Source organism: Indicator indicator, chromosome 21 (genome assembly GCF_027791375.1).
Source record: "Indicator indicator isolate 239-I01 chromosome 21, UM_Iind_1.1, whole genome shotgun sequence".
Lineage (NCBI taxonomy): Eukaryota > Metazoa > Chordata > Aves > Piciformes > Indicatoridae > Indicator > Indicator indicator.
In genome coordinates, this window is record NC_072030.1 from 3,653,999 (window position 1) to 3,673,203 (window position 19,205).

The window sequence follows — 19,205 nt, forward strand, 5'->3', positions numbered from 1 at the left end:
CATTGGGCCAGCAGCTGTAGTTTGGTCTTGTGACCTGAAGTCCTGGAGCAGTCTGGTTGTTTCATTGGGAAAATAAGAACCCATTTGATGTGTTGTGAGACCACACTGCCATGTGGACCAAATATGGGAAGTGGAGGAGTCTGGCAAGTATGCTTTTGAAGGACATGTTGGATTCCTGAAGTGCCAAGGCAGAGGCACCCCTAACTTTGCTAATTGAATGTTTTTGATGTACTCACAGATAGCTGATTTGATCAAAAACTACAGAATTAAAACAAACAAACAAACAAACAAAACAAACCAAAACTGTAACTCTTTGCAAGGCTGGATCCTTTGATTTATTAATTTGACGTGCATAATTCCATGTAGGATGCCTAAGGAGGTGCTTTGTTTTTCTGTAGATTTACTGTTGTAATCCACTTTCTAACTTTTGCATTTGAGTAAGACCCTCAGTTACAAGTCTGTTGCTAACCTTATTTTAAAAGCCGACACGCATGTGTTATTTCCTTTACTCTCCCGTCGCAGCCACGCTATTTGTAAAACTCAGAAACCCGCCAAGAGCACCAATCTCGTGTATTTTAGGGTGGCTGAGGGTGTGACCCGCGACACCTGCGTGGATGCGGCTGACTGAGGCTGCCTCGGTGAGCGCCCTGAAGGCGGCAGCGGCGTCGCCACAAGGTGGCGCCACGCTACTCTCCGCCGCTCCCGCGCCTTTCGAGCACAGCGGCCGGAGGCCCTCGCTAGGGGACGTGCTAACCCTCTCGGGCCGGCCCCTCCGCGGCGACGTACGGGCGGGGCCAGCACCCGGAAGCGGCGCACGTGTGGCGGTGGCGGTGGCTATGGAGTCTCGGGCGGCTTCCGCAGGTACCCAGCTGCGGCGAGTGCCGCCTTCCTTCTTCCCTCTCCTTCTCCTCTCCCCTGCTTTTCTCCTTCTTCATCGCATTGTCAGTTACGGCCTCTTGCTGTGGGTTCCACAGGGTCCAGCGGGCTGCCAGCCGAGGAGGAGATGCCCGAGCTGTCCGATGGCGAGGACGCCTGGGAGGAGGAGGAGGAGGAGGAGGAGGAAGGGGAAGGCACGGCCGAGGACCTGCGGACCCGCTGTCTCTTCTGCGACAGGTGGGGTCGCGGTGGGTTTTCGCTGGCCCTGCGCTTCCCTCACCCATCCGAGAGGCTTCTGGGGTGCGGGAGCCCAAACTCTGCCTGCGGGAGGCGGCCCCGGCAAGGAAATAAATAACTTGTGACAGTGCTCTATGGCTTAGGATCGTCTGTGCGGCATCCTGAGAGCTAAAGGTGTGTTAAATCTGGACTAAAGGAGGGAGTAATAATTCTCTCTCTTGGTCCTGAAGCAATGTGAAGAAAGCTTCTTGAGCATTTTTTCCCGTTGTCAGTAAATAGATCAAAAAGTGTATTTTGGTGCCGCAGATCTAGCTGGCCAGGTTGCCTTACAGATGTGTGCTTCTTAGATTTTGGGTTTAACTCTTAAGGAACTTTTGGAAGTTAAGAGGGTTTGTGATTTTGTCAAACACAGGTGTTGCATTGATTAGCTTTTGTTGCAAGACGTTTAGCAATCAAGGGGAGTGCTGCTTTGTGAGGCACCTGGGTAAGCAGATGCCTGTTCATCTTAAAGGCAAAAATGTATTTTGTGTCTCATAGGTCAGAACAGAGCACTTAACACCCCCAACAGTGTTCCAACTCCTGAACGTGTTAGTACTGTGTATTTACTGAGTTGTTACTTGCAGGTTCTTTAGTTCTGCTGAAGATGTGTTCTCCCACTGCAAGGCAGAGCATCACTTCAATGTTTGTGAAGTGATCAAGAAACATGGTAAGGTTTTATTCCTGATTTGTTGTAAATAATTGGTTGTAAAATGTGTGTGGTTTTCCCTAATGGAAGCTCTCTTTTTTTAATGTTTATTTTTTTCTCCCCTTTCTTTCTTTTCAGGACTTGATTTTTATGGATATGTTAAACTAATAAACTTTGTTAGATTAAAGGTAAGTGTGCCACCTACCACTTCTGTAAGCTGTCTGGAGAATGGGAAATCAAGATGCTGTGCTGGCATTTGCCTGTTGTATTAACTGGGAAATTTTATGTTCTCTATCTAGAAATAAGAAATCCTAGGAATTAAAATGGCTTTTGATTGGCTTACATAAGTGTGAAATAGTTTTCATTTTCAGTTTTATTGTTTCCACAAGAGGATGTTCAGACTTGCAGAAACCCCACACAATGCAGTATCACATGGTTTTGTTCATCTTGGCCTCTGACTCTGCTGTCTCGCTCCAGCAGTGGGTTCACTTCTTGATAACTGAAGTTTCTCAGTCCTTGCATGTGTGTTGGTGTAAAAGAGACTTTCCTGGGGACATGAGCTGCACATGGTCCCTTAGGTCACAGAATCTTAAATTCATCTCTGCCAAACAATAGCAGAATCAGGAAAGCTGATGGAAATTTACAGTTTTAATTTAGACCTGGAAATATTTTGTGTATTCTCTGACTTTGAAGTATCTTCTTTGGTTGTTCCCTAAAAGTTTAGGTTCAGCCATAATACTATCTTATGTAATTAAGCAATTTTTAACTTAAATCCTCAAGTCTTAAATAATCAGTTATTTAAAGCATAACTAGCTATGCAGGATAAGCAGAGAAATGGACAATAGTGAATTCCAGAATCTGACCTCTTCTTTTCTCAAAGTATTAGCTGGCAGGATGCAAACAGGAGAGACTCTGGTGTTTCTGACTTTTGTCCCGACAGCACTGTGTAGGCACACTTGACTCTGTTAGTATCTTGGATTTATTGATTTGTCTTGCTGTAAGTTCTGGTCTGACACAGTCAAGCACCTGAGTAAACTTGATTCCTGACAGTGGTGTGATCCTACAAGTATGCTTCAGTGTCTGTCAGTCTCTTGTGCTTTACTGCTTGTACTCAGTTCCTTGATCCTGTAGTTTCCTGGGCTTTGGGACTGACTAGCTCATAAATGTAGTTTCATGCTATTCTCTGGTCACTGTGGTTGCACTGTCAGTATGCTAAGGTGAGGACTTGTTGTCAGAGCTAAGATAGAAGCCAGAAGTTCATTTCTTCACTGCTAACACTGCTCCTGATTTAAAATAATACCTTTCTCAGCCTTTGCAACAAAATAAACAGGATATTATCAAAGTGGCTTTAATGGGTGGAAGAGCAGATCTTTGTTTTCATTTTCTTGAATGAAATTGAAAGGTTGGTGCTTTTATGGACATCTAGCTTATATACTTAACCTCCTTCTGCCTAGAAACCAACAGGAGCGTATTTGAGTTCTCTCAGCAGCCCACTGCCTTGGGAAGGAGAGGAATATTTGAAACCAGAGCTAGAAGATGATCTCCTACTTCAATTTGGTGAATAAATATTTTCAGTGTGACTACTGCATTGTGGGGTAGATGTGGTATTGGCAGAGTTGGTGTCATCATCACTGTTGTTCAATGGACTTGTGTACATGAGAAAATGCACATACTAGCTGAAGTAATGACATGAAGTCATGCTCTGAAGTTTTTACCAGGTGTTACAGGTTGATTTTTAATGACTGAGATTTCCTTAGCCCTATTGTTATCTGCATTCTCCTGTGGATAGGATGTTCATAGCAGAGATGCTGTGCATACTGGTTAAGGAGGTCCAAGAGGTACTTCCCTGGAAGATTTGTGAAGCTTTTAAAGCTTCTCGGTGTAGGTATTTAAGGTCAGCTGCATTAATTCAAAAATGCATGCTATAAGTAAGGAGTAAGTAATCTGTCTTCTTGAAAAGATCTTAATCTGTTACACAAATTCCATTTTGGACCAACTCAGTGTAAGATACTACAGCTGGAAAGAAGATTCCTGCTACTTCAGTGGTTCTAGTGATCTGTCCAAGCAGCCTTAGTTCCTCTCTCATAATAGTCCATCAGATGGTCCTGAGGGAATTCAGTCTGACTTTTGAACTTATTTTTGCTGCCCATGATCCTCTCACTTTCTTCCTGTTTTGCACTTGATTGTGCATCTTTCTTTGACCTAAACCATAAGGTACTTAGGGCTTGTGGATTTTTTTTTCTTTTTTGTGTAGTCTGGAAGGCAGTTTTGCCCTTTTTTAAGCAAGCCCTGCTGCACAGTAGCAGAGATTGTCCCATGGGCTAAATAGTCACTCTACTATTATTAAAAGGAATAGACACCTGTTTAGTTGTGGGTTTTTTAATGAAGTCTTTCGCCCAATAAGCTGACAGTAACCCCTAACTGTATCCAAAACCACAGCAACACCATTTTTAATGTACTAATACCTGTTGAAATCACCAGTTTAATTTACCAGGAGTTGAATGGGACATGAGTCTGGGTTCTGGTAGTTACAAAGCAATATTTCATCTAGATTCATTCTGCTTAGGCTGCTTTGAGTTCTATGTATTTATAAGCTTTCTAAAAGCCAGAGGAATTGGTTTGAAATTTGTGACTTACTGTCTAGCTATTAAGAAGTTTTGAATGTATATACCTTCTTTTGCCTTTAACAGCCCTTTTGATCTCTCAGTGTAACTGGAAAAATAGAGGATAGGTCTGTAGTTAACTTATTTAATACATCAGATTTACTCTGTAATTAACCAGTAATCAAACACTGGTATTTAAAGAAGCCTGACTTCTAGATTTGTTAACTTAAAGGTTGGTTCTTTACAGTGAGAATGGTGAGACACTGGAACAGGTTGCCCAGGGAGGTTGTGGATGTCCCCTCCCTGGAGGTGTTCAAGGCCAGGTTGGACAAGACCTTGAGTGACCTGGACTGGTGAAAGGTGTCTCTGCCCATGGCAGGGAGGTTGAAACTAGCTGATCTTTAAGGTCACTTCCAACCCAAACCATTCTCTGATTCTAGCATATTTTCTTCTCCTAAGTGGTATCTTGTCTTGCATTTAGTCCTATCAAATTCAATGATGCTTCTTGTGAAACAGACTACTTTTACAAGTCATCTAAAGACAGAAATAGCAACACTGAGAGCATGGTATGTTTATATCCTGCTGTGAAGCAACATTTGACTGTGGGGTTTTTTTTTCTCCTTGTTTCATCAGATATAGAAGATCTTTGTGAGCCTGCAAACGTTTTGCCTTGTAATGGTTTAAATGAGTCTGCGATGCTCCTTGAACAATTAAAACATGCAGAACACAGAGCAAGACTTGCAGAAGCAGCCTTGGCTAGAGCACAAGATGATCTTCAAAAAATGAAGTAAGGGTTTAAACTGAAGTTTTGGGTTTGGTTTTTTTATTTATTTGATGTGGTTTAGGTGAGATGAGATATTCATGTTCAAAGACAATAGAAATTCCAAGAAGTGTTAGAATGTAACTGAAATAAAAGTCATGACTTGTGTTGGGACTGTAGGTTTGACCTTTTTAAGCACATGGCCCAGAAATATGAATTTTGCTTCAGACCATTCTTTGTTTTTCAGACTCTTTTCCATTAGTCTTTTAGAGATGAACTTCAACACTGATGATGCCCCAGGCCTCTCAGCCTTTCTTCATAAGAGAGATGTTCAAGTCTCCCAGTCATCCTTGTTGCTCTCTGTTGGACTCTCTTCAGCAGATCCCTGTCACTCTTGAAATGAGAAGCTCAAAACTGGACGCAGTATTCCAGGTGTGATCTCACCAGGGCAGAGTAGAGGGGGAGGAGAACCTCCCTAGACCTGCTGGACTTTTCTTGATGCACCCCAGGATACCATTGGCCCTCTTGGCCACAAGGGCACATTGCTGTCCCATGGAGATAAGAAGTCCCCGAGGACTCCCAGGTCTTTCTCTGTGGAGCTGTTTTCCAGCAGGACAACCTTTAATCTGTACTGGTGCCTGGTGTAATTCCTCCCCAGGTGCAGGACTCTACCCTTGTCTTTACTGAACTTCATGAGGTTCCCCTTTGTCCAGCTTTGAGCCTGTCCAGATCTCACTGGATGGCAACACAGCCTGACAGGGGTGTCAAACACCCCCCCAGTTTTGTATCATCAGCACACTTGCTGAGAGTCCACTCAATCCCCACATCTGGGTTGTTGATGAAGATACTGAACAAAACTGGACCCAGTACTGATCCCTGGGGGTCCTTATTTTTTTTTTTCTTAATTAGAAAGATAGGAGGACAAGTTCTGTCTCAATAGGTTATTTGGCTAGAGGAACTATTGGCTGAATCCTTCTTAAAGACATCTGCATTTAAGAGTGGGTTTAAATCTCAGAGCAGGCTAATTGTACTTAATCATATGTCACAGAATCTCTTTTTTGCAGGCTTAGGGTTTTGTCATTTTGTTCTTTACTTAAAAGTAAGGAAATTGCAAACTGCTGTGGTAAAGAGCAGTATTAAAAACTTTAAAAAGTTTGCCTTTATGTCAGCAAACATAGGAAGTTTCAGATAGTGGTAAACCTTCAATACAAGCTCCCTTGCCACTTTCTCTTCCCCATCCAAGCTAGTTTAGCAGGACTGAACCAGTACTTCTGGGTTTGTTGCTCTGTAAGGGTGGCACTGGTAACTACAGCTACTATACATTTAGCTCCTATTTAGGAAAGTATGAGCATTGTTAAATTGGAGCTTTGGAATGGTCTGGGATGCAAGTTTTCTTGATATTGGGCATGTAGAGGAACATTGGCTGAAGCATGTTTGCTTTTTCAGTTCATTGTACATATAGTTTGAGCTGCTTGCTTGTCAACTGTTAATTGTGTTTTCATGGTAAACCTCTTGTGTGTTTTGTCATCAAAACTGCTGTGATCAAAGAGAAATGAGCATGCTTATCAGGAATGGAAGGCCATGGAGGAGGAAAAATAAGCAGCATGAAATCAAAGTAATAAATTGAATTTAAGCCCTGGTATGTGAGCAGACAGTGAGCTTGCAGCCTAGAAGACCAATCACATCCTGGGCTGCATCAAAAACAGCATTGCCATCAGATCCAGAGAGGTGATTCTACTGCTTCACTCTGCTCTGGTGAGACCTCACCTGGAGTAATGTGTGCAGGTCTGGAGCCCTCGGTATAGGAAGGAGATGAATCTGATGGAGAAGGTCCAGAGGAGGGCCATGAATGTGATCAGGGAATTGGAGCACCTCTGTTACAAGGACAGGCTGAGGACAGCCTGGAGAAGAGGAGGCTCTGGGGAGACCTAATAGCAGCCTGCCAGTACCTTAAAGAGGCCTACAGGAAGGATGGGGAGAGACTGTTTGCAAAGGCCTGCAGCGACAGGACAAGGGGCAATGGCTGCAAACTAGAGAAGGGTGGATTTAGGTTGAGTGTTAGAAACAAGTTCTTCACTATGAGGGTGGTGGAACACTGGAACAGGTTGCCCAGGGAGGTTGTTGAGGCTCCTTCCCTGGAGATACTTAAGGTGAAGCTTGATGAGGCCCTGGGCAGCCTGATCTAATTGGGGATGTTCCTGCTGACTGTGGGGAGGTCAGACTGGAGGACTTTTGGAGGTCCCTTCCTGCCTGGACTATTCTATGATCCTACATTTCCACCCAAAAGCCTTATTTTTCAAGTGCTTCCAACCCTCCGCTAGTCCTGCACTGGTGCATTGGTTGTAGTTCTAGTGCTGTTGTACTGAGGCTGTCTCTGTGTTACACAGCCTAAAACATGTCTCGTTTTCCCCATTGTGGTGCTGGCTTTTGTCCTAGGGAGCGCAAAAGAGAGAATTCCTCCTTCAAAATAGCAATGAAGTCGTGGGTTTCTCGCTGCTGCTGTTTGCGGGTCCTCGCCGGGGGGTGCTGTCTGGAGAGCAGTGGTGCAGTGTGCCGGAGGAGCCGGCAGAGGGAGCCTGTGCACACTTAACGCTGGTCCCATTGTCAGAGCTCCGCTGCAGCCTGGATGCCTTCTCTCTTTCCAGCCCCTTCTCCCCCCCCTTACCCCTCTGCTTTCCGTGCTCCCATCAACATGTCTCAAGGGTGTATTTCACACTGATTACAGACAATTTGCCCAGGATTTTGTGCTGAAGGCAGATGTGGGGAGCAGCTCATCATCCAGCGCCATTGCGGACCTTCAGGAGGATGAGGATGGCGTTTACTTCAGCTCCTACGGGCATTATGGGATACACGAAGAGATGCTAAAGGTTAGAAAGCCATCTCAACTGCATCTTAGTAGGACTGAAGAGATGGATTGAAGTGGGCTGTGTGCCCATATATATACTGCAGAGCAGCTGCATTTTTAACCCTTTCTGTACATGACATTTTTTCCCCAGGAGATGGGTTGGGAGAGCTTTTTTTCAGCCTTATTTACTTCATGGGAAGCATGAGGAACATAAAATCATTTACAGATAGGCTTGAAGGTATATTGCAGTACCTGTACAACAACCTTACCTTCCCAAAAGCAGCATATTCCTGGGTGCTGAAAAGATAAAGGATAAAAACATGGTATAGACAGTGAATATTTTTCTTTACTTTCTTTTCCTAACAATTGAAATTTGCAATATTGTGGTTTTCCTTTTGCACTGGATACACTGAAATTGTTGGTATTCATGCATAGGTGAATGTATTGGTAACATATATATATATACACCTTTTATATGGTAAAAGTTAAATGAAAAAAATCAGTGCTTTGAACTCTTCAAAAGCAAACCTGTGTCTGCCCTTTTAACTTCTGGAAAAATAAACACAAGCCCCAGCAACTTATAATTGGCCTGGAAATCAAAAAATCTTATAATGCTTCCTAGAAAGTATCATAGCTGTGAAAGACACAAACATTTTTGTTATGTTAAGGCAGGAATAAAAATTCCTGCCTCATGTAAAGATAGATCAAAGAGTTATCAAGTGACTTAGTCTGTGCAGGTAGCATATGGAGTTTCCTGATTTGTAAATCGTTTAGTGGCGCCTATGTAGAAACACACATGCATTTGTGTCAAAAAGTATGAGGGTGTTAAAAAATAGCATGAGGGTGTTTAAAGTAGTATGAGTGTGAGGTTAATTTTAAAGGGAAGGGGAGATTTCACAGAAGCACAGATTTATCTGTAGAAGAATGTATAGAGAAAGGTGATTTTACTCTTGAAGAGAAATAAAAGTGGTAGAAGCTTGGTTCTGCAGTTGTGTAAAGACGTGGCTAGAGATATTACAGGCTGTGGCATGAGGAAGCTTTTCCCTTTGCTAATCAAGTTTATAAAACTACACATCTCTGCACAAGGAAATTGGTCCAAAATTGTATTTTATTGGTTTGAGGGCATGCTTGACAGAATGTTTTTAGGAAGACTTTGGACTTTGCTGAATGCAGGAAACCAGTTACTTTTTACCCCATGTGCATTGAATTTTTTCTTGTGTGCTAGGAAATTAGTTTTTTTTCATCCCTGTCTTTTTTGTTTTGGTTTGGTTTTTTTGTTTTCCTTAACCCTGGTAGTGGTAGGATGAAGTTTCAAATTTGTGAGTTTTGCTGCAGGTGCTTCAGAGGTAAAGCAAGAGCATTGCTACTTTTACACTGGCCCAAATGGCTCATGTTTCCTTTGGTGTATTTGCCTCCTCAAGAATTTCTGGACTATCATCTTAATAAACATCCTTACCATTTTTTTTATTTATTTAAAACCAAACCAACCACACAGAAGCATTACATTGAAATGGGAAGTGGGAGAATGGAATTGATGAATGGAGGGACCTGAGGTGAATGACAGCGCTTTACTCGGGCAGCCGTGCATGGAGTGGAGACAGCAGCTAGAACTGCATTGATTGAGTTGGGGCAGTGCTGAGGCAGTGTGAGTGGGCAGGGTGCAAGGCTGAAAGCTTTCCATCTGACTGCCTTCTCGATTGATGCTGAGCATTCTGATTTTTATTTGATTTTTTGTTGTTGTTGTTGTTATTTCAGCAAATTTTATTATATACTGCAATAGAGGTGAAGTACTGAAAATAGTTGCTCTAATGTCATAGGTAAACCAACATGGATTTAAAAGGATCTCTTTCTCTTTAAGATTAATGACGTATAATTTTGCAAGTACAATTTTCTAGAATCATCCCTGTCTCTTTGGGACTTGTGTGTGTGACTAAATTTAATTTAAACATGGATTTTTAGGATTTTTCAAGCCTCAAAGTAATTTTTTTGTCTCTTGAATTTTTGTGACCATATTCCTGGTTCTCAGTCTCTCTGCTTTTGATCTTGTTCTAATAAAATAGACTTTGTTCCTTTTCACTGGAAAAAATGCTGTTAGTTACTCTGTTGTTTGTAAAAACTCCTACCTGCCACAGTAGCAAAATACCAATTTAAATACACACAGCTGGATTTTATACTTCAGTGTTATTTATAGGCTTGACTGTGCTAGATAAAAAATTAAGTAATTTTTCTTTTGCTTTCTTCTGACACTTGAACTGCAATAGCAATTCCAAAACCTATACTTGGCTGTCAGTTTGTGTACCTGCTGATGCATGTTAAGAGATTCAGTGTTTTGATAGCTTACCTTGCTGGTAGATCTAGCTATGCTGCTAGCTCTCATACACAAATATACTATAAATATTTAACTGTATGCTAGAAAACATTCCAGCTTCTCAGGTCATGTTCTATTACAGTTAAACTTGTGTGTTTATTTTATTGGGCTTGGGTAGCATGGCCTCTACAGATTCAGTTACTAGCTAGTCATTAGATTTGCATATCTGCAGTGTGTTCAAAAATAGAAAAGGTTCATCTGATCCATAACTCTCTTTGAAGGTATCTGTGTGGCACAGGAGTAGCCGAAAATAAAATAACACAAACATTTTTTTAAGCTTGTGGCTCAAATTTTTACCATTGTCATGTAAAGTTGATGCAGTTGTGCCACTCTGTTCCTGGAAAGTGGTATTAAGAACTTTGAAACATCCAGCTGCAGCAGGTCAGGAAGCTGTAAGCTGATTGCTTATTTATGTTCCAGAGGCTCAGCTGACTTTATTTGCCAAGACAAAGTCTAAAGAGAATATTGTATGGGAAGTGTTGTGACTGCAGAGCCTTTACAAGTACAGTAGCCATGAAATGTCTGTGGGTCACGTTAAAAAGCAAATTTTTATCCCTTTTTGAACAATGTGCTAAGCAGAAAAAATGAGCAGGTTTTTATTCTTAACATTGTAGGATAAAGTGCGTACAGAAAGCTATCGTGACTTCATCTATCAAAACCCACATATCTTCAAGGACAAGGTAGGTAAAACAGCTCAGAAAAGGCAATCAGTTCTCTCCTGTATTATTTTTTTTCTCCAGTGATAGAAATCCTTCAGGTTGGCTACTTGGTAGCTGTGGGAATGGAGTATCACAGTGACAAGGCTTGATTTAACGTGCTCTGGCTTTATGAGGTGGTGGAGTGCTGCTGAACTGCTGGAGGGTGCAAAGTGCTGATAACAGAAGTGCTGATCACTGTTGTCATTGGCCTGTGTGGCGTGTCAGGATGTTCATTAATTATGTTGGTGTGGTTAAGTTGAGCTGCCTTTGTCTATTCTATTAAAGAGAATCTCTCTTAGATGGCCTCTTTACTGGGATTCAAGGGAATTTTAATTTGTGCCTGGTACAGTAAAAACATCCTAGAAGCACTGTGTGATTAGAGCTGGCCAAGAATTCAGACACAGCTGATTGATTGAATTTGTGTTGTTTAGACTCTCTAGACTGTGTTATTATTAAGGGACTTGAACCCAGGGACTGGTAATATCACTTGCAGTGAGGAGAGCTTGCACTGACTTCATAGAATGGTTTGGGTTGGAAGGGACCTTGAAGATCATATCCAGTTCCAAGCCGCCTGCCATGGGCAGGGACACCTCCCACCAACCCAGGTTGCTCAAGGCCTCATCCAGCCTGGCCTTGAACATATCCAAAGAGGGGGCATCCACAACCTCCCTGGGCAACCCATTCCAGTGTTTTCTCACCCTCACTGTCAAGAATGTCTTCTTAATCTCCACATTAAGTCTGACCTCAAACTTAAAGCCATTGCCCCTTGTCCTATCACTATAAGCCCTTGTAATAAGTCCCTTCCTACTAAAAGTTCATTGGTAGAATTGATATAATTGGCCAAATTACCTGACCTCCTGTGCTTCTGAATGTGGAGTAATTTTTCCCTGTTACTGAAAGCAGAATATCAGTTTTGCTGAGACTGCAGAGAAGGATGTGGTGCTGCAGTGTTTTATGGTGTAGTCAAATTGCCAGTCCAGCTACTCCAGATCGCTGGTGAGAGTCCATATGTGATCACGGCAAGAACACCTCAGCTGTAGACCCTTGTCCTTAGGCTAATTGGTGATCATTCTGCTTGTCTTTCCACTCCTCAGATGTGTTCCAGCTTGTACATTTTCTCTCCTGTGCCTTTTTCTCCACCCTTATCCCCTGCCTAAGGCTAGATGAGTTCCATCTGGGTTTTTAAGTGACCAGGGCAGCTGTCCAAAGTGGTGTCTGTTTTGATTTTTTTTCCAATTTGTGGTGATTGCTCTCTTTCATGCAACTGTGCATCAAGATCCTTCTTTCACAGAGGTTTATTTCTGGCTCTGACTTCCAGCTTTCATGGCTCAGCTATTTTGTTAACTGCCATGGGTAGAGTGTTAGAATAGATGATGTTGCTGGGTGTGAGATTTCAGCAGCTGCAAGAACATTGATTTTTTTTTTTTTTTTTTTTACTTCCTATTCAGAAGACTTCAGCCTAGAAATTTCTGTAGCCATTACATAGTTATATGTAACTTGTGAATGAGTTGTGGAATTGACACCTATTGGAGTATGAGGTGATAGGTGTCCTGCTTCCCAGTACATCTCAGCAGAGCTCAGACTGTGCTGCTGAGGATAGCTGGCTATTTTTATTTCTGCTGGCTTCAGAGTCATTGTTCTGTATCCATCATCAGAAGGCAGAGAATTGTATACAAGGGAAGGCAAGCAGACTTACTGTGCAGAGCATGAAAGATTTGCTTTGATGCCATTTGTCAGGTGGAATTTAAAAGTGCACCTGCAAATTTTTGCTCTGCCAAAGCAAGAATGCTCAATAGCTCATAAGCTGGAAAGCTTGTCAGTAAGGATGCATTATTGCCTTGAAATGTCTTATAAACTGAGGTTATTCTCAAGCATGGGGTTGGTCCCAGAGTGGTTTGATGATGCTTTTGTTAAAAAATTAATCACAGAATGTTAGCGGTTGGAAGGGGCCTTGAAAGATGATTTACCAAAGGTAATGTCATGAAAGTCTGAGCACCGTGTTCAGTTTTGGGGCACTTACTACAAGAAAGACATTCAGGTGTTGGAGCAGGTCCAGATAAGGACAACAATGCTGGTGAAAGATGTGGGAGATGGATGTTATGAGCTAGTTTGCTTCATTGTCTCTCTGTCAAAGATAGTAGGCAGTGCAGAGATAGAACTGCAGTTTGACTTGCATGTGTCTGATTTTAATGGTAAGTCTTGATGTTACTGTTGGAATATGGTGTCTCACTGATGTAGAAGGATGTGTAGAAAAATTGTAGCAAGGGAAATCAGATGTTTATTTTTACCTCCATTCATTTGTTTCAGGTGGTTTTGGATGTTGGCTGTGGAACTGGAATACTCTCCATGTTTGCTGCCAGAGCAGGTGCAAAGAAAGTGATCGGAGTTGACCAATCTGAAATTATCTATCAAGCCATGGACATTATTAGGTAGGAAAATTTCCAAGAAAAGCATGGTGAATACTTCTGTAAAAACTTACTGACATGCTGGTAGGAGTTCATGATCACCTAGCACTTGCTATGTGTTGGCAAACCAACCCACCATCAAAAACCCCTTTTGCTGCAAGAGCGCACTGCTGACTTATGTCCAGCTGGTTCAACAACCCCCTTGTCAGGACAGGGTGAGGAACAGCAAGCAGAGCTGATTTCTGACCAGCAGGAACCAACCTGTACTATTTTCTGGGGTCATTCCAGCCAAGGTGCAGGTATTTACCTTTCCTGGGTCTCTGATGTTTCTCTCAGCCCATATCTACAGTCTGAGGTCCCTCTAAATAGCAGCCCTACCCTCTGGCTTATCAGCTGATCCCCCCTAATTCAGCATCATCCACAGACTTGCTGAGGGTGCATTCCATCCCATTTGGTCACTAATAAAAGTGTTAATTAGTATCAGAACTAGCACTAAACCTTGAGGGACACCTCTGATACTTGGCTACCAGTTAGACTTTGTAGTCCTTCTTTGATCTCTTCGAACCTTATGGTCTAGACAGCTTTCCACATGTCTGATGGCTCATTTATCCACTCCACATTTTGGTAATATGCCTATGGAGGGTAATAAGGGAGACTGTGAGTGTATGAAGCAGTGGCATCTGAACACTTAAAAAGGATTTCCTAGCATGAAGTAGGAGAAAAGTGAATGTAAATGTGGACTGTTGATAGCTGAGGTGAGTAGGTTTTCATGTTTTGATAGCTGAGGTGAGTAGGTTTTCATGTTTTGATAGCTGAGGTGAGTAGGTTTTCATGTTTTGATTCTTGTACAAGCAACTATGTAAAAGAAATCCCAGGTAGGTACTAAGAAATCTAGGAGTGACAGTTTTTATGCAAGCTTAAGTCAGAATTAAGGTTGTCTAGGCAGAATTTTTAGGTTAGATAGCACTTCACACACTGGAGGTGCAACACTGCTCACTTGGATGCTGTAAAATTAGTCTGTTAAAGAAATGCCTGTTTAAGAAAAGTACCATGTTCAGCATCAGGTGCAGCTGAAAAGCTTTTATGGTACAAGAACTTGTTCTGTAAAGAGGATTTTTCCCAGGAGTCCTTGACATCTTCAGAGTAGTTACAAATATGAAGTAGCGTTCTCTTGCTAATGTACTAGATGACAAACTTAGGATTGTTTATATCTTTCAACAAGTGCAGAAAGAATCTTTTATGTGTGATTTATGCCTAGAGGAGGATAGAACTATCAGCCAACACATTGCCTTTGGGGAGGAGTAGGGAAGGCCTTTAAGAAAAAGAACAAAACAAAACTCTTAAGAGTGATGAACTGCTACTTCAAGTACACAGTGAACCATCAGGAAAGCTACACATTTATAGTTACCTTCTGCTGTAAAAGGTTCAATTTACATTAAGGTCTTCAGCTGACACCAAAACAATCTATGTTTGTCTTGTTAAACCTCCTTTTTCCTGAAGGAATATAGCTGACCAACTTGAAATGGAGTAACAAATACTTGCTGGAGTACTGAACAACTCTGTGCAGCTTAAACCCAACTGCAGTAGTGTGCAGCCACCTGTGATTCCAGTGTGTGCTCATGAGCTTTTGTCTCCCCCAGGACTTGAGTTGATTTCTACTATGCTAATTACTTGAAGCAGTGCAGCCCACATGTATAAGTAAGCTGGAATAAGTGGCCTGAGTGGCATGATTCTTCCCCAGGGTTCCACTGTAAACTTACTTTTCACTAAATGTTTGCCTCTCTACTCTGCCTTGGTGAGACCACACCTGGAATACTGAGTCCAGTTTTGGGCTCCCCAGTTCAAGAAAGACAGAGACGTGCTGGAGAGAATCCAAGGGAGAGCCATGAGGATGCTTAGGGGACTTGAGCATCTCCCCTGTGAAGAGAGACTGAGAGCCCTGGGGCTGTTTAGTCTGGAGAAGAGAAGACTGAGAGGGATCTGATCAATGTCTATCAACATTTGAGGGGTGGGTGTCAAGTGGAGGGGGCCAGGCTCTTCTGGGTGGTTCACAGTGATAAGACAAGGAACAATGGGTTCAAACTTGAACAGAGAAGATTTCACCTCAACGTGAATCATAGAATCAACCAGGTTGGGAAGAGATCTCCATGATCATCCAGTCCAACCTATCACCCAGCCCTATCCAAGCAACTAGACCATGGCACCAAGTGCCTAATCCAGTCTTCTCTTGAAGAGTGAGGGTGACAGAGCCCTGGAACAGGCTGCCTAGGGGGGTTGTGGAGTCTCCTTCTCTGGAGACTTTCCAAACCCACCTGAATACATTCCTGTGCGGACTACCCTCTGGCAGGGGGGTTGGACCTGATGATCTCTTGAGGTCCCTTCTAACCTCTGATATATTGTGATACTGTGAATAGCTTCCCATAGAGTTTCTAGTGCAGAGAGCAACTTGACTTCTGTCATTCATCATTGTTATGGTAGACAAGAAAGTTGAAGCATGCTTCCTAAAGAGCATTTCAACAGCTTTCCCTGCAGTGTGTAAAGTATCCTGGTTTGTCTGGGGTTTTTCTACCTTAGAATTGAGATCGAGTGTGTAATAAATTAGTCATTTTTCCTCTCTTTTGTATTAAATCATGCCCTTTTATGTGGTCATTTAGGAAGTTATCCTTAGATCTCTTTTTATCCTTCTTAAAATATTGTTGTGAGCGATAGCTCTTTAGCATTTCATTTCTCACTTGGAACTTCTGGATTTAAATATGCTAATAGTGATGAACTGCTACTCTTCCATCAGAAGACTGTTGTGTGTATTTAATTGATCTTTCCAGCAGCCCACATGTTCAAGTAGCCCTTTGACCCTTTCCTTTCCCTCTCCTCATTCTGATCATTCTGCCATTGTGTTTTAGATTGCATTTTTAACGTGATTACTGGTCTGCATTGAAAGCCAGACTGAATGTAAGAGTAAGATATCAGGAAAAAGGAGGGAAGGGGCAGAGATAAGAACTGCAGTAGAAAGATAAATTTGGTTTTGGTGGGAGGGAATACTTTTTTTCTGCCCCTATAAGCATAACTATTGTATGTGATAATGGTAAGTGCAAGAATGACTAAAGAGAAGGAAAAATAAACATCAAGGAATTATGTATTTGGTAATTTCATTGTCGTGCAGTTGTCAAAAACCTGTAGTCACACCCAGTGCCTTCCTCCTTATACAGGGTGGTTGTACCATTACTTACATGCAAGGTAGTCCCTGATGACTGCAGTTGCTAGACACTGCAGATGATGTTGGCCAGAATCACAGTGGGAAGGATGCCTTCATTGTGGAATAACTCCAGTCCTGATCTAGAGGGAATGTTTATTCTCAATGACTTTGCAGCTAGTTCTGTTAAATAAAAAAAACAAGTTGTGCAAAACAGCTCTGTGAGGAGGTTAATTTCCACTGCTGTCCTGGTGTGATGAGTGGGCTCTAATCGCTCGTGCTGGAGGGTCAGAGAAGGAGAACTGGGAACAAGCAACTCCAAGTCAAAAGGAGTGACATTTTAATTTGTCCTCTTCTCTTTTCCTGGTTTCTGAAGCTTAACACGTTTGCATGCACAGCATGTTGGAGGTATACAGATCCACTGTCTGCCATCCTTGTCTGGCACTTAATCTGCTGCAATTTTTGGCTCTTAAAAAACGTTCTCTCTGAAATATGAGAAGAGGAATATTACATTTTAGTACTTCCTTGATTAACAAGTTATTTGGGGCAGAAGTACAAAACACAGACATCAGTATATCTCTCTTGACAGCATAAAGTGGGAATAAAAACTAATTTGTTTTTGTTGTGGCTTACAGATTAAATAAACTTGAAACCATAATTACGTTACTCAAAGGAAGAATTGAAGAAGTAGATCTACCTGTGGAAAAAGTGGATGTAATTATATCTGAATGGATGGTAAGGTACATGAATAGTCTTTTCAAGACATAGTTATTTTCCTTAAAAAAAAAAAAAAGTTTTATTTGAAAAATTATTCTTTAAGTAATGCTATTTCAACCAAAATTCTGTCATGCTTGCAACAGTGCCTTTGACAATGTGGGAGATGGGGTGACAGTCCTGATTGTGGTACTCGGGTGTAACTCCTGATTCCTCTTGTTTACAGTCTTTTAAGTTAAGGTTCCCAGAAGGGACCTTGAAGATCATCCAGTTCCAACCCCCCTGCCATGGGCAGGGACACCTTCCACTAGCTCAGGTTGCTCAAGGCCTCATCCAGCCTGGCCTTGAACACCTCCAAGGAGGGGGCTCCCACAACCTCCCTGGGCAACCTGTTCCAGTGTCTCCCCACCCTCACTGTAAAGAATTTCTTCCTAATATCCAGCCTACATCTACCCTTCTCAAGCTTCAATCCATTCCCTCTCTTCCTATCACTACAAGCCCTTGCAAAAAGTCTCTCCCAGCTTTCTTGTAGGTACCCTTCTAGTACTGGAAGGCTGCTCTAAGGTCTGCCTGGAGCCTTCTCTTCTCCCGGCTGAACAGCCCCAACTCTCACAGCCTGTCCTCATAGGGGAGGTTCTCCATCCCTCTGATCATCATGGTGGACTTCCTCTGGATATGCTCCAGCACATCTATATCCCTCTTATGCTGAGGACACCAGAACTGGAGGCAGTGCTGCAGGTGGGGTCTCAGCAGAGCAGAGGGGCAGAGTCATCTCCCTGTCCTGCTGCTCTCCCTGCCTTGGATGCAGCCCAGTACATGGCTGCCTTCTGGGCTGCAAGCAACCATTGCCATCTTATGTATAGTTTATCATCATCTGACACTCCCAAGTCCTTCTTGAGACTGCTCTAGAGCCACTTCTCATTCAGCTTCTATTTGTGTTAGATTCTCTGAGTACAGCTGAGCTGGCTGGGTACAGCATTAAGTTGCTGTTATGTGGTTATTACATGGATCCACAGAGCTACTCTGTTGCAGGTAATGGAGAAATACAGCATTAGTCATCCAGGTAGATCATTCTGATGAGTAACCACCTTTAGTCTCCAGACAGCTAAAGATCACCCTGACTGTGCTTGGAATGACCATGAGGTGAGCTGGAAATCTGCAAATAGAGCTTTTCAAAACAGTGTTGTTACTATTCATGTAGCTCTTTAGTGTGAGGTTAAAATAAGTGATTCTAAAAGGGCATAACAAAGATGATGGAAATGCAGCATGCAGTGTGTGAATGGACCATTTCCTGGAATCTGCTGGATTTTAGCTCTGGGCCTGTTACCTTTCTTTAACGTGCTGGCTGGTGACTGTTCCACAGTTGCACTTGCTACCTGCCATTGATCCTAATAAAGAAATCTATGTCACAAGACCCAGTGCCAGGCTGAACTTCATAGCAAATGAATAAGTCTATCCCCTAGCTAAAATGTGGTAGGAATCTTCCCTTAAGCCTTTTTTTTGTTGTTGTTGTTGTGTGAACTTCCTCTTTGCAGCCCAGAAAGCCAGATGTATCCTGGGCTGCAGCAAGAGAAGTGTGGCCAGCAGAGCAAGGGAGGTGATTCTCCCTCTCTACTCCACTCTGCTGAGACCCCATCTGGAGTACTGCATCCAGTTCTGGAGCCTCTATTACAAGAAGGATCTGGAGGTGCTGGATTGTGTACAGAGAAGGGCCACGAGGGTGAGCAGAGGGCTGGAGCTCCTCTCCTATGAGGACAGACTGAGAGAGCTGGAGCTGTTCAGTCTGGAGGAAAGAAGGCTCCAAGGAGACCTTCTTGTGGCCTT

At 42.6% G+C, this 19,205-nt stretch overlaps 1 protein-coding gene across 1 annotated transcript in view; it reads left to right on the forward strand.

Moving 5' to 3' along the window:
- The first annotated feature begins 988 nt into the window (after positions 1–988).
- The window catches only part of PRMT3 (protein arginine methyltransferase 3), a 52,221-nt gene continuing 34,004 nt past the window's right edge, over positions 989–19,205 (forward strand). The window contains exons 1-9 of the mRNA XM_054390550.1: positions 989–1,113; positions 1,737–1,819; positions 1,937–1,986; positions 3,253–3,355; positions 5,035–5,188; positions 7,887–8,028; positions 10,989–11,054; positions 13,380–13,501; positions 17,303–17,402. Of these exons, the coding sequence (XP_054246525.1) occupies positions 1,004–1,113; positions 1,737–1,819; positions 1,937–1,986; positions 3,253–3,355; positions 5,035–5,188; positions 7,887–8,028; positions 10,989–11,054; positions 13,380–13,501; positions 17,303–17,402 (930 nt within the window). The 5' untranslated portion in view covers positions 989–1,003. The remainder of the gene's footprint in view (positions 1,114–1,736; positions 1,820–1,936; positions 1,987–3,252; positions 3,356–5,034; positions 5,189–7,886; positions 8,029–10,988; positions 11,055–13,379; positions 13,502–17,302; positions 17,403–19,205) is intronic.